Source organism: Aphidius gifuensis, linkage group LG1 (assembly GCF_014905175.1).
Source record: "Aphidius gifuensis isolate YNYX2018 linkage group LG1, ASM1490517v1, whole genome shotgun sequence".
Taxonomy (NCBI): domain Eukaryota; kingdom Metazoa; phylum Arthropoda; class Insecta; order Hymenoptera; family Braconidae; genus Aphidius; species Aphidius gifuensis.
Window position 1 is genome coordinate 31,728,386 of NC_057788.1, and position 10,938 is coordinate 31,739,323.

Below are 10,938 nucleotides of genomic sequence, written 5' to 3' on the forward strand. Positions count from 1 at the left end.
AAATTATTAGCTCCAAATGCATCAGTATAACAACAATCAAATTATATAATTGTTGTTTGATAAATTGAATCACCAAACTTGTTGATACACCTTCAATGAAAAATAAATTATAAAATTATTAGCAAAAAAAAACCAAGCAAGGCTATGTTAATTAATTTCAACAAAAAACAATCAATTATTAAGTTGTTTTTTGTGATGAAAAATTAAAATAACATTAAATAATTGTTGTGGTGTACTTGGCGTCATTGTCCAACATGTCCAATATATTTTTTTTTTCATTTATAAATATATTCTCATTGTCATTAAACCAAACCTAACCTCAAATGTCTAACTCTTTATTTAATCACATTAATTGCATTTAATTTATATTATTTACACAAAAATCAATTAAACATTAACATTTAGATAAAAAAAAAACAATATTTACAAACCATTGTTATTTTTCTTCCAAAAAGAGCACCATCATTTCATCTTCATCTTGGCACTTTTAATATCCATTTTTATGTGTCAAAATATCAAACAACCACTGACAAATATATACTCAAATTGTTCACAAAATTTTTGTCTATGAAATTATTATAAATTAATGATTAATTACGAACTTATTACAGGTATTTTCAGGTGAAATAATTGCACAACTTGGAGCCAACATTTTACCGCTAAATGAAAAAACGATCACTGCGCACTAGCGGCAAAAACATCAACTGACTTAATTTTAGCTGTCGGTAAATTAGTTCGCCATGACTTTTGTTTTTTTTTTTGTTTGTTTTTTTTTTTTTTATAAATAATAATATGATAATAACAACAGTATAAACCTAACCAAAACCGACAAGTATCCGTTTCCCCTGCGGCAAAATAGTCGTCCAATTGTTTTTCAGACAAAATCAATCATCTTTGCTCTCAATTAACCGATTATTAATGATAAATATTGTCATTGTTTGATCGATAAACGAAGACTGATAATAAAAACCTTGAGACAAGTGTAAGAAAAAAATTTAATTGTTATTATTATAACTTTATATGAAATTGAGTAAATTGGAGTAAATATTGGAGTAAATTGTGCAAAGTGTTTTTTTTTTTTTTAACAATAGTTATTATTTAATTAAATTTTTTATGAATTTATTATAAAATAAAAATATATTTTGTTTATTTTTAATGAAAATAGAATTATTTATTGTTTTTGCAAAATTATAAATTGTTGAGGGTGTTGTTATTTTTAATGTTTGTCATTGTTAGTTAGTTACATATATTTTTATTATTTTTTTCAGACGACGCATTGACACACGCGCATAGTTTCTCACTACCACCAAGAATATTTTGATAAAAAAAAAAAATTGAAATAAACCCCTTTGATTCCCCATATACATAGACACACAAAACGGAGTAATAACGCAAAAGTGGATACTCCCAGATAAACTTAAATAAATGAATAAATTATCAACAATATAATTTTTCATAAAAAAAAAATACTCAAACAAGTACAGGTAATTAAAAAGAAAAAAAAAAAAAAAACATGACGAGTGAAAAACAAGTTTTATTTATAAAAAATTATAAAAGTTTTTGATATTTTTATTGAAATTAAATTATTGACTAATAAATAATTAGCCTACTTTGAGGTAAATAAAATAAATTCAATTTTAAATATAATAATGAAAAAAAAGTGTAATAACAAATAAAATTTCAGAATGTATGCATTACCAATACGTTCAGCTTGTCCTGGAAATGACAGTAAAGATGAAGAATCACCAAGAAATAGACCAGATATACCAAGAGCAACATCAATGGATTGTAGTAATTTTGATATTGTAAAAGCAACTCAGTATGGTGCTATTGATAGAGTTACTGAACTTGTTGAAGCTGGTGCTGATGTTAATGAGCCAGATTCTGAAACAGTAACATTATTACATTGGGCATCAATTAATAATAGAAAAGAAATTGTAAAATATTTAATTGGTAAAGGTGCTGATGTTAATGCAATTGGTGGTGAGCTAGCATCAACACCATTACATTGGGCAACAAGACAAGGCCATTTATCAACAGTAACATTATTAGTTAGAGCTGGTGCTGATCCATCATTACGTGATGCTACAGGTTTTGCATGTATTCATCTTGCAGCACAATCTGGTTTTACTGGTATTGTTGCATATCTTGTTGCTAAAGGAATTAATCCAAATACACCAGATAGATCAGCAATGACACCACTAATGTGGACAGCATATAAAATAAACACGTATATAATTTATTTATTCATTTATTTAATTTTGTTGTTTAAATTTAATTATGTAATAATAATTTATTTTTATATTTTAAATAATTTATAGTTTGGATCCAACAAGATTATTATTAATTCTTGGTGCAAGTCATTCATTGACTGATAATCTTCATGGTAATACAGCACTTCATTGGGCAATTATTGCTAAAAATAATACAGCAATATCAACACTAGTACGTCATGGTGCTGGATTAGATATTCCAAATTTTCAAAATGAAACACCAATGACATTGTTAGGACCACATATTGGAGCTGCTTGGCTTGGACAAAAAATAAGTCATGAAATTAGAGAAAAACAAGGAAGAACACGTGTATGGTGTCGTGATAAAGTAATTAAATTTATTTACAAATAACAATGTGTTATTGTTGTTAATTTATATGCTAATTATTATTTTGTTTTTGTTTCAGAGAATTAGATTTTATTGCATGGCAATAACACCATTTATTGTATTTTATCTTATTGGCATGATACTACAAAGTAATGTTGATTATTTAATAAAACTTGGTGCCTTTATTTTATTATACATTGGTGTTTATGTTGCTAAAACTTTATTATTTGATGAAAGATTATGTACTGTACTACCAATGTCAATTTATATATCAACAAAAACATGGATTTATATAACATGGATATTTTGGTTGGGCATACATGCTTCGTGGTATCTTTGGTTGATGTTATTTGGTGGTTCAGTACCACTTTGGATATGTTTTATTCAATCTTGGCGTGGTGATCCAGGAATTGTATCTGGTCTTCATGAAGAAAAACTCAATGTAATGTTTTCATAATCAATTATTAATTCAGCTATACTCTACAACTTAAACTCATCATTTTTTTATTTCTATTTTTAGACAATTGTAGAATTAGCAGAGTCTGATGGATTTGAGGCACAAACATTTTGCACAAGTTGCTTAGTCAGAAGGCCAATTAGATCAAAACATTGTTCTACATGTGATCGTTGTGTTGCTCGTTTTGATCATCATTGTCCTTGGATTAACAATTGCATTGGTAAGCAAATGAATTAAACAATTTTCAAATTAAATTCATGAATAACAAAAAATAATAACTTTTTATAATTTATTTATTTTAGGTGCACATAATCATAAATATTTTTTGGGTTTTTTGGTTTGTTTACTTGGTTTATGTATTGTTGTTATATCAGCAAGTGTACAATATTGGCAATTTGAATGTTGGACAAATTTAACAAATCGAGAAAATCCAGATAGTTACTTAATTGCAGCAGCAAAATGTGATCCATGGGTAATGTGGATAACACTTAATATTAGTCTTCATGTACTTTGGGTTGGTGTACTTTTAGCTTGTCAATTGTATCAAATAATAATACTTGGTATGACAACAAACGAGCGTATGAATGCTGGTAGATATGAACATTTTAAAAATGGTAATCCATTTCATCGTGGTGCGTTACAAAATTTTGCTGATTTTTGTAATTTTAGTTTTTGTGGTATAAAAGCTAAACCAAGTACTGATTGGCTTTATAGTTTTGATGTTAGAGATGGCATTGAAAAATTACCATTATTAAAAAACAAAGATAATTTTCAGTATGTTTAAATTTACGTAAAACAACAATATTCAATCATTTATCTTGTTTGTTTTATTGTCTTTTTTTTTCAATTCATTTTTTAATATTTAGACGATGCATATATTCATTATGTTAATTAATAATTGTATCAACTTTTTGCACACTTCTCAAAGCCATATCGTATAATTAAAAATATTAATTAGTCATTTATATTGTCCTTTGTTTTTCTTACCAAAGAATTGAGTTGTTTAAATGAAATTTAAAAATTAAAACACAAGCAAATAAAAAAAACTAGCAGCAAAAGAATTTCATTTTAAAATTTGTTTGTAAAAAAATTTCTTACCTGTACATAAAAAAAAAAAAAAATAAGCACGTCTAACATATACTTCAAATTTATACAATATATAATTTGTAAATATTTTTTTTTCTTTTTTTTACTACGGCGATAAACTCAAAGAGAATTTGCCATAATTTTTTTTCTTCGTTTTTGATGTTTTTTTTTTTGTTTTACTTGTCTTAAGTAGAAAACAATTTTAGTGTAATTGTTTATGTACAAAATAAGCTACGGAACATTCCTTAATTAATTATAAAAAAAATATTCTCGACGTTTAGATAATAAAAATACCTTAAAACAATAAAAAAAGAAAATGATGAAATAACAACAAAATATAGCACCGAAAAATAAGTGCCAGCAATAAATTAAAAAAATATAAATAATAATATGAAAAACCAAAATAAACATAATGTTTAATAAAAAAAGAGAAATTAAAAAATGCTCTCTCTATCTCTCTATTGTGAATTCAAATAATATAATTGTGTAATTGAAAAACATTAATTACTTGAAAGAAAAAAAAAATTTCTTTCAATTTCTATTATTTTATTGTAATAAAAACAGGCAAAAAATTATGGGATAGTCAATGTTTGTTAACCATTTGACTCAATTTTATTTATATCAAATAAATAAATAAATACTCGCTTATTAGTATTTAATTATTATAAATAAAATAAGTAACAAACAAAACGAAATGAAAATGTATTTACTTAGGATTATTTTATTTTCTTTTTTCTTGAAATATTTATCAAGATCTGTGATTAAATAATATTCAAATTAACTGTATTCTAACTGTGTGAGAAATTATTAATTTTAATTTCGTATTAATGCTTAGTTATTTTTAAAACAAATGTGTTGCAACGAGAAATTAATTGTCATTATAGAAATTTTCAATAAAAATTTAAGATAATTTAAGAAATTTTTCATTTATTTGATTTCGATTTTTTTCAAAGAAATTATTTCGATTTTTTCAGCTAGCTTCAATATAATATAATTTTAAAAAATAAATAAACAATAGAATTACGAAATTTATAATTTATTTAACCTACTGTTAATTAATTTAGACAGGCAGCATTGCAAAGTTTATTTGTTGATATTTTTTATGTAAAATTTTTAAGCATGAATGCTGAAGAAAATCGTGAAAAACCAGCTATATCAGATTCATCATCAACTGAAACAGATTACAACGTAAAAAACATTAAATTAAATAATTATAGCTTTTTTTATAAATAAGTTCATTTAATTCAACAGAATGAATCTGAAACTTCAAATAAACAAAAAATCATTCCATCAACATCAAAAACTCAACGATCAGATAAATTCTATGCAATGGCTGAATTCGAACCTGTACAATCACCTTTCCATGGCTACAAAGTGTAAATAAAATTAACTAATTTACATATTTATATTGAACCATAAATTATAAAATGAAAAAACCATTTAGAAATCCACAGATTGATGATTTAACTTTAATAAATAATAAAAATAAACAAAAAAAATTACCAACAAAGCTAAAAAGTTATGATAAATCATCAAGATGTGAAAAAACAACTGGAGTTCATGGACAAAGTGAAACACTATTAGCTTCAAAAAATTTAAATATTGATCAATCAATTGACATTAAAAATATCGAAAGAATAACTCAAAGAATTGACATATATTATTTTGATCACGGTAACTCTGCGTAGGTGTATAAAAGCATAATAAATATTTGTCTTGATTTAAGGATTAATAAAACAATGATTTTTTTTTGTTGATAGATATTATAAAACAACAGATGCCTCGCCAATTTTAACAACTGAAAAATATGCTGAAAAAATAGATCAAGCAGCAACGAGATTTTGGGCTGAAATATTTGGAACAATTCACATTGGAATAACATTTATCACTGCTTTTATCTTACAATTATTGAGATTTTTTTTATACAGTTTAGTTAGACCATTGACAATTGGTGTCATACAAATGTTTTCTGATTATTTTATAAAACCTTTGCTGACAATTTTTTTTAATGGTATTATACAACCAATATTAATATTTTTCTATAACATTGCAACGTCATTTAGAGATTTATGTGAACCAATTGCTCAAACATTTGGATTTTTCATTCATGAAATTGCAATATTTTTTCGAGCTATTAGACTTGTTGAAATAAATAATTATACAAATCTTCCAACTTGATATAACAGCTTGGTATTTGATTAATAATTAAATTTTTTTTACAACATCATTTAACGCCAGGTATATATTTTATTATCGCTATTTATGTTTACAATATTATCGTTATTTTATTTTTTTACAGAACAATCATATTTAAAATTTTATTACAGCGTTTTTAGCGTTTTTTTTTCTTTTTAACATTTTTATTAATTGATCAATAATTTTATCTATCTTCGTTCATTCAATCACTCACTATCTCTTTCATGCGATAAATTATTTTTCCTATTATTTTTTTCATCTCTTTTCAATTCTTCTTTTAGTTTATTTCATTATTTTTTTTTGTCTAGTCAATAAATTATGTACAATCTCACAAATAGCAAACAAAAAAGAAAAAAAAAAATAATTTACATGATTTTCTTCATTGTGTTATTTACAGGTACTACATGAATTAATTTTCATTTTTTTTTTTTTTTTATTATTTTCGATTGACCTGATTATTTATCATTAATATTTTATTAATTTTCATTTCGATATCTGATTAACGCAAACTATCGCAAGTGGACAAGGCAACGACAGTAAACAATAATTTAAGTTTTATTTTTTTTAGCTATATCCACTAGACCGCATGATCTGCAAATTTGAATATATTTTTTTTTTAATTTTAAAATCTATATATCAAACAAATTAGTCTACGTTGTTGCACTTGGTGGATCTTGAATTGTTGTAGTTGGCACAGAACTAGAAGAGCCCAATGATGAATCACCTGAATAATTAAAAAACCCAGGTAAGCAATTAAAAATTACAGAAATTCATTTAAAAAAAAAAAAAAAACGAAATATTTACCTAAAAGTGCTGCTTCAAGATCACCAAGAATTTCAGTTTCTTTAGTATCAATAAGATTGAAGCGTTGATTAAGAAGTGTTAAATGAGCAAATACACAATTTAAATGAGCATGTAAACCCAATAGTGCAACTTCACGAAAATGACAATGATAAATGTGCGCCACAACATGATAAAGTAATCGTAAAATTTTACGTACAATTGATTCAAATGAACTTGGAAATTCATTTGCTGAAACAAAATATAAATAATAAATTAAAACAGATGCTTCCTTAAATAGTTGAAATTCAATAATTACCATATTTTGTTGGAAATATTGTTTCATCACTAACAGTACGTTGGGTGAATGTCATGACATAGTCAATATATTGAGGTGCAGCAACTCTTGTTTTTTTTCCTTTTTCATCAAACCACAAATAAGTTCTGTAAATTAAATTAATTATAAATCATTTTATTGCTAAAAAATAAAGCATTCTTAACAATCTTAAATTAAATTTTACCTTAAACCAGGTCCTGTCATATCAGGACATCCAGTTGGTGTACAAAATTCTGATATCGTTCCATAAATAAGATTTGTATGATCAAATAACGAGAGTGTATGTGATGCAAGCCATTCATTATAATCAAGACCTGGTGGTAAATCAACAAGCATCCTCAAATCCAATTCTGGTAATTGTCGTTCAAGTGCTGCTTCCTCCAAATATAATTTTGGATCTTCCGTTGTTCCTGCATCTTTCTCCTTTCTTCGGGCTTTTCTATAAACAAAAAAAAAAAAAAACATATTTAACAACAAATTATTATTACATAAATTTTTTTAAAATTAATTAACTATAAATAACAATTTAATAATTAAAAATAAAACAAAAAAATTATGACGAGAATTTGCTCTATTTTCAAGTTGAAAATATTATTTCGAATCAGCTGTTACAATGAGTCGAGTCAGCTGACTACGACGCACTAGGCCTTTCCCATTCTACCTCTGCGACAATCGATACTTTTTTTTTTTCTTTTCTTATGTATTTTATAATATAAAAATATACACTTTATATTTTAAAAATTAATATCTTTAGGAAAATTTTATGAGTAAATTTATTAGTTATAAAAAAAAAAAATCATTTCATTTTATGGCCTTGGTTTTCATTTATTTATTTATTTTTTTTTCGATAAATGATTCAAGATAATGACAAGTTGTTTTTTTCAATTTTTTATGATAATGGTATTTCGCAGTTACAATGGAGCATAAACAATGATTTCTCTTTGAGAAATATATTAGATACTTATTTAACAATAAATAAAAAAAAAAAAAAAAACTGACCTGCAAAAACAAGTTACAGTATCTTCAACATCAAGAGGTAGTGTATTATTAATTGATGAATATTTAAACAATTTTTTTCCACCAAGGCCAAACATTATATGATGATAAATAAAAAACTACTTTAATGAATAATTTTCAGCTCTCTATTACACTGATAATGTGAAGAACAAAATGTTTCTTCTTTTTTTTTATTTTTATAAAGTTTCTATTCCTGTTTGATATTTAATTTGATCACATGTGTGTGCTACGCAGCCAGACATAAATTATAATGCAATTAACAACATGCAGTTGAAGCCAACCAACTTTTTACCTATCTCTCTTATCTGTTAAATTATTATTATTATTATCATTATCAAGATAAATTTTTGTCTTTTTAAATTGGAGCAAATGTTGACACGTGTACCGGTTAAATCCAAAAATAACCAGGTGCTTTTTTTTTATTTTTTTTTACAATTTCAACTAGTGGTGCTCTCCAAAAATAATCTTTCAGCCTCTTTTTTCATACGCATTTTATCAATTTTATTATCTCTATTTTTAAGAATAAGTTAATTTTTTATTTTTTTGATGTACAAGTGTATCAAGTTTCAAGTCATTCGTAACACTTTCTTTACGATCGATAAGTGAGCCACTAAATGTACTAAAAAAAGAGGCCAACAAACGAGACATCTTTTTTTTTTCCATCGTGAAAAAATAAAATCGACAATTTATTTCTACCAGCATGACGTAATTCCAAGCAAACAAACGTATCACTTTGAAATATAATAATTCAAGCTATTAATTTTTAATCCATTGCATCGTTTTTTTTTTATTTATTTTTTAAATTAAATAATTTGTCAACTCTCACTTTTTCTTGTTGCAAAAAAATTGTACCTTTATTGTTGTTGTTGTTGTTGTTGATAATAATGAGAGATTAAAACAAATTAAATAAAATTTAACAATAATTACAAACATGCTCAAAAAGTTGAATAAAAAAAATAATACTTGATCTATTGGAATAATTTTAAAAGTAGTAAAAGTTTAATTATTTTTTTTTGTAATTAAATAATAATTAATAACTCACCCCATAAACCAGTCCACGGTATCGCGGAGGTACTCGGGTAACCTATCCAGCTTGGATGATTTACAATTTCAAGTACGTTGTTCGCCGGTTAAGCTCCAAATATATTTACACAAAAAAATTATAAATAAATAAATTCATAAGTAACACAATAATATCACCAACAATAGTTATTTCACAGTTTTTAAATAAATTAAAATTAAAAATTAAAAAACACGTAGCCAACAACGATACGAATTATAATTATGAAATCTTTTTCTTTTGCACAACTAGCTAATGTCTAATTAAGATAAATTAACAACAAGTATTTATAAACAACAAAAAAAAAAATAATAAATAAATAAAAAAAAAAAAAAAACAAAAAAAAAATATGCTATTTCAAGACGTCACAACACACATGTATAGACCGACTAATTAATAATTTAATAAATTAATAAATATCGTGTATTATTTAGTGATATATTGTTAATATTTATATTTTATTATTTCAATCGTTCACCACGAATCACGGTGATGACCGATCTCACGAAATAATAATCTAACATGGCGAGGTGGCCTATTGGCTATTGTCACCTGTTCACCTCGTGAACACTCGGTCGTTTTACGATTACAACCGAACACAATCAAAAAGTTGATCTATTTATTTCTAAAATTCTGAAAAATATAACAAAAAAAAAACATTATTATAAATTGTTAATTGATTTATTTTAATTAAATATTTTTCGAACAAAAAAAAACTTACATAGAAATTTATATTGATGAAATTCGATTTTGATTGATGAATGATTAACAACAATTAATAACAATCATAATATTATATTAAAAACAATAAAAATTAATTTATTCATTGATGAATTTATTTATTTTATTTATTTATTTTTGTTGACGCGCAATAACACTATCTTCGATCCAAATTTTAATCACTTTTTTTATTATTGTTTTGTTTTTTTTTTTCTAATGTTTTGTTAATTGCAAAAGTGTAGTTTTAATTATCAATTATTATTAATTATTTTTTTTTGGTTTTACTAGAATTATTAATATTGTTTATTTTGGCTTTAAAAAATTATAATTTGTTGATGAATTTCACTCAGCTGATGAGATGATCCTTTTTTTTTTTTTTCTCTTTTTTCCTCTTTCGATTGTTTATCTTTGTTGAATCGGTAAGATGAATAACTTTTTTATCGATGAATAAATATACAACTAACTTACCAACTGCAAGTATATTTATTTTTATTTTTGTTTTTGTTTTTAAAAAAAATAAAAATAAAACAACTGTTTGGATCAATCAAATCATAATATTTTGATTGAATTAAAAAAAAAAAAAAATGTCTAAGAATAAAAAAAAAAATAATGTATTTTCATTTTATCAAAGTTTTTCAGATGAAATTGAAGAATCGTTGAATGAAGATGAAAAATTAAAAAGAA

General features: G+C 24.6%; 3 protein-coding genes across 5 annotated transcripts; 2 read left to right on the forward strand and 1 right to left on the reverse strand.

Moving 5' to 3' along the window:
- The first annotated feature begins 806 nt into the window (after positions 1 to 806).
- Positions 807 to 5,063, forward strand: LOC122860504 (palmitoyltransferase Hip14). Of its 2 annotated transcripts, none has more exons than XM_044164343.1 (7): positions 807 to 982; positions 1,269 to 1,616; positions 1,685 to 2,230; positions 2,322 to 2,601; positions 2,681 to 3,043; positions 3,122 to 3,278; positions 3,361 to 5,063. In XM_044164343.1, exons 3-7 carry the CDS (start codon positions 1,686 to 1,688, stop codon positions 3,840 to 3,842), a joined length of 1,827 nt encoding a protein of 608 aa, XP_044020278.1. In that variant the 5' UTR covers positions 807 to 982; positions 1,269 to 1,616; position 1,685; the 3' UTR covers positions 3,843 to 5,063. The 2 variants fall into 2 exon arrangements, with proteins under 2 accessions (XP_044020278.1, XP_044020277.1); XM_044164342.1 differs by having other exon boundaries at positions 828 to 982; positions 1,269 to 1,484; positions 3,361 to 4,847.
- A 154-nt stretch (positions 5,064 to 5,217) lies between these two features.
- On the forward strand, positions 5,218 to 7,019 carry LOC122860505. The gene is made up of 4 exons (XM_044164344.1): positions 5,218 to 5,332; positions 5,396 to 5,520; positions 5,589 to 5,828; positions 5,905 to 7,019. The coding sequence occupies exons 1-4, from the start codon at positions 5,264 to 5,266 to the stop codon at positions 6,320 to 6,322; spliced, it is 852 nt and encodes a 283-aa protein (XP_044020279.1). The 5' UTR covers positions 5,218 to 5,263; the 3' UTR covers positions 6,323 to 7,019.
- LOC122860506 (MOB kinase activator-like 2) lies at positions 6,481 to 10,644 on the reverse strand. Of its 2 annotated transcripts, none has more exons than XM_044164346.1 (6): positions 10,256 to 10,644; positions 9,517 to 10,167; positions 7,642 to 7,896; positions 7,440 to 7,564; positions 7,145 to 7,372; positions 6,481 to 7,064 (listed from the first exon to the last, which is right to left on the reverse strand). In XM_044164346.1, exons 2-6 carry the CDS (start codon positions 9,519 to 9,521, stop codon positions 6,991 to 6,993), a joined length of 687 nt encoding a protein of 228 aa, XP_044020281.1. In that variant the 5' UTR covers positions 9,522 to 10,167; positions 10,256 to 10,644; the 3' UTR covers positions 6,481 to 6,990. The 2 variants fall into 2 exon arrangements, with proteins under 2 accessions (XP_044020281.1, XP_044020280.1); XM_044164345.1 differs by having other exon boundaries at positions 8,457 to 10,167; positions 10,256 to 10,609.
- Between the last annotated feature and the right edge of the window lie 294 nt (positions 10,645 to 10,938).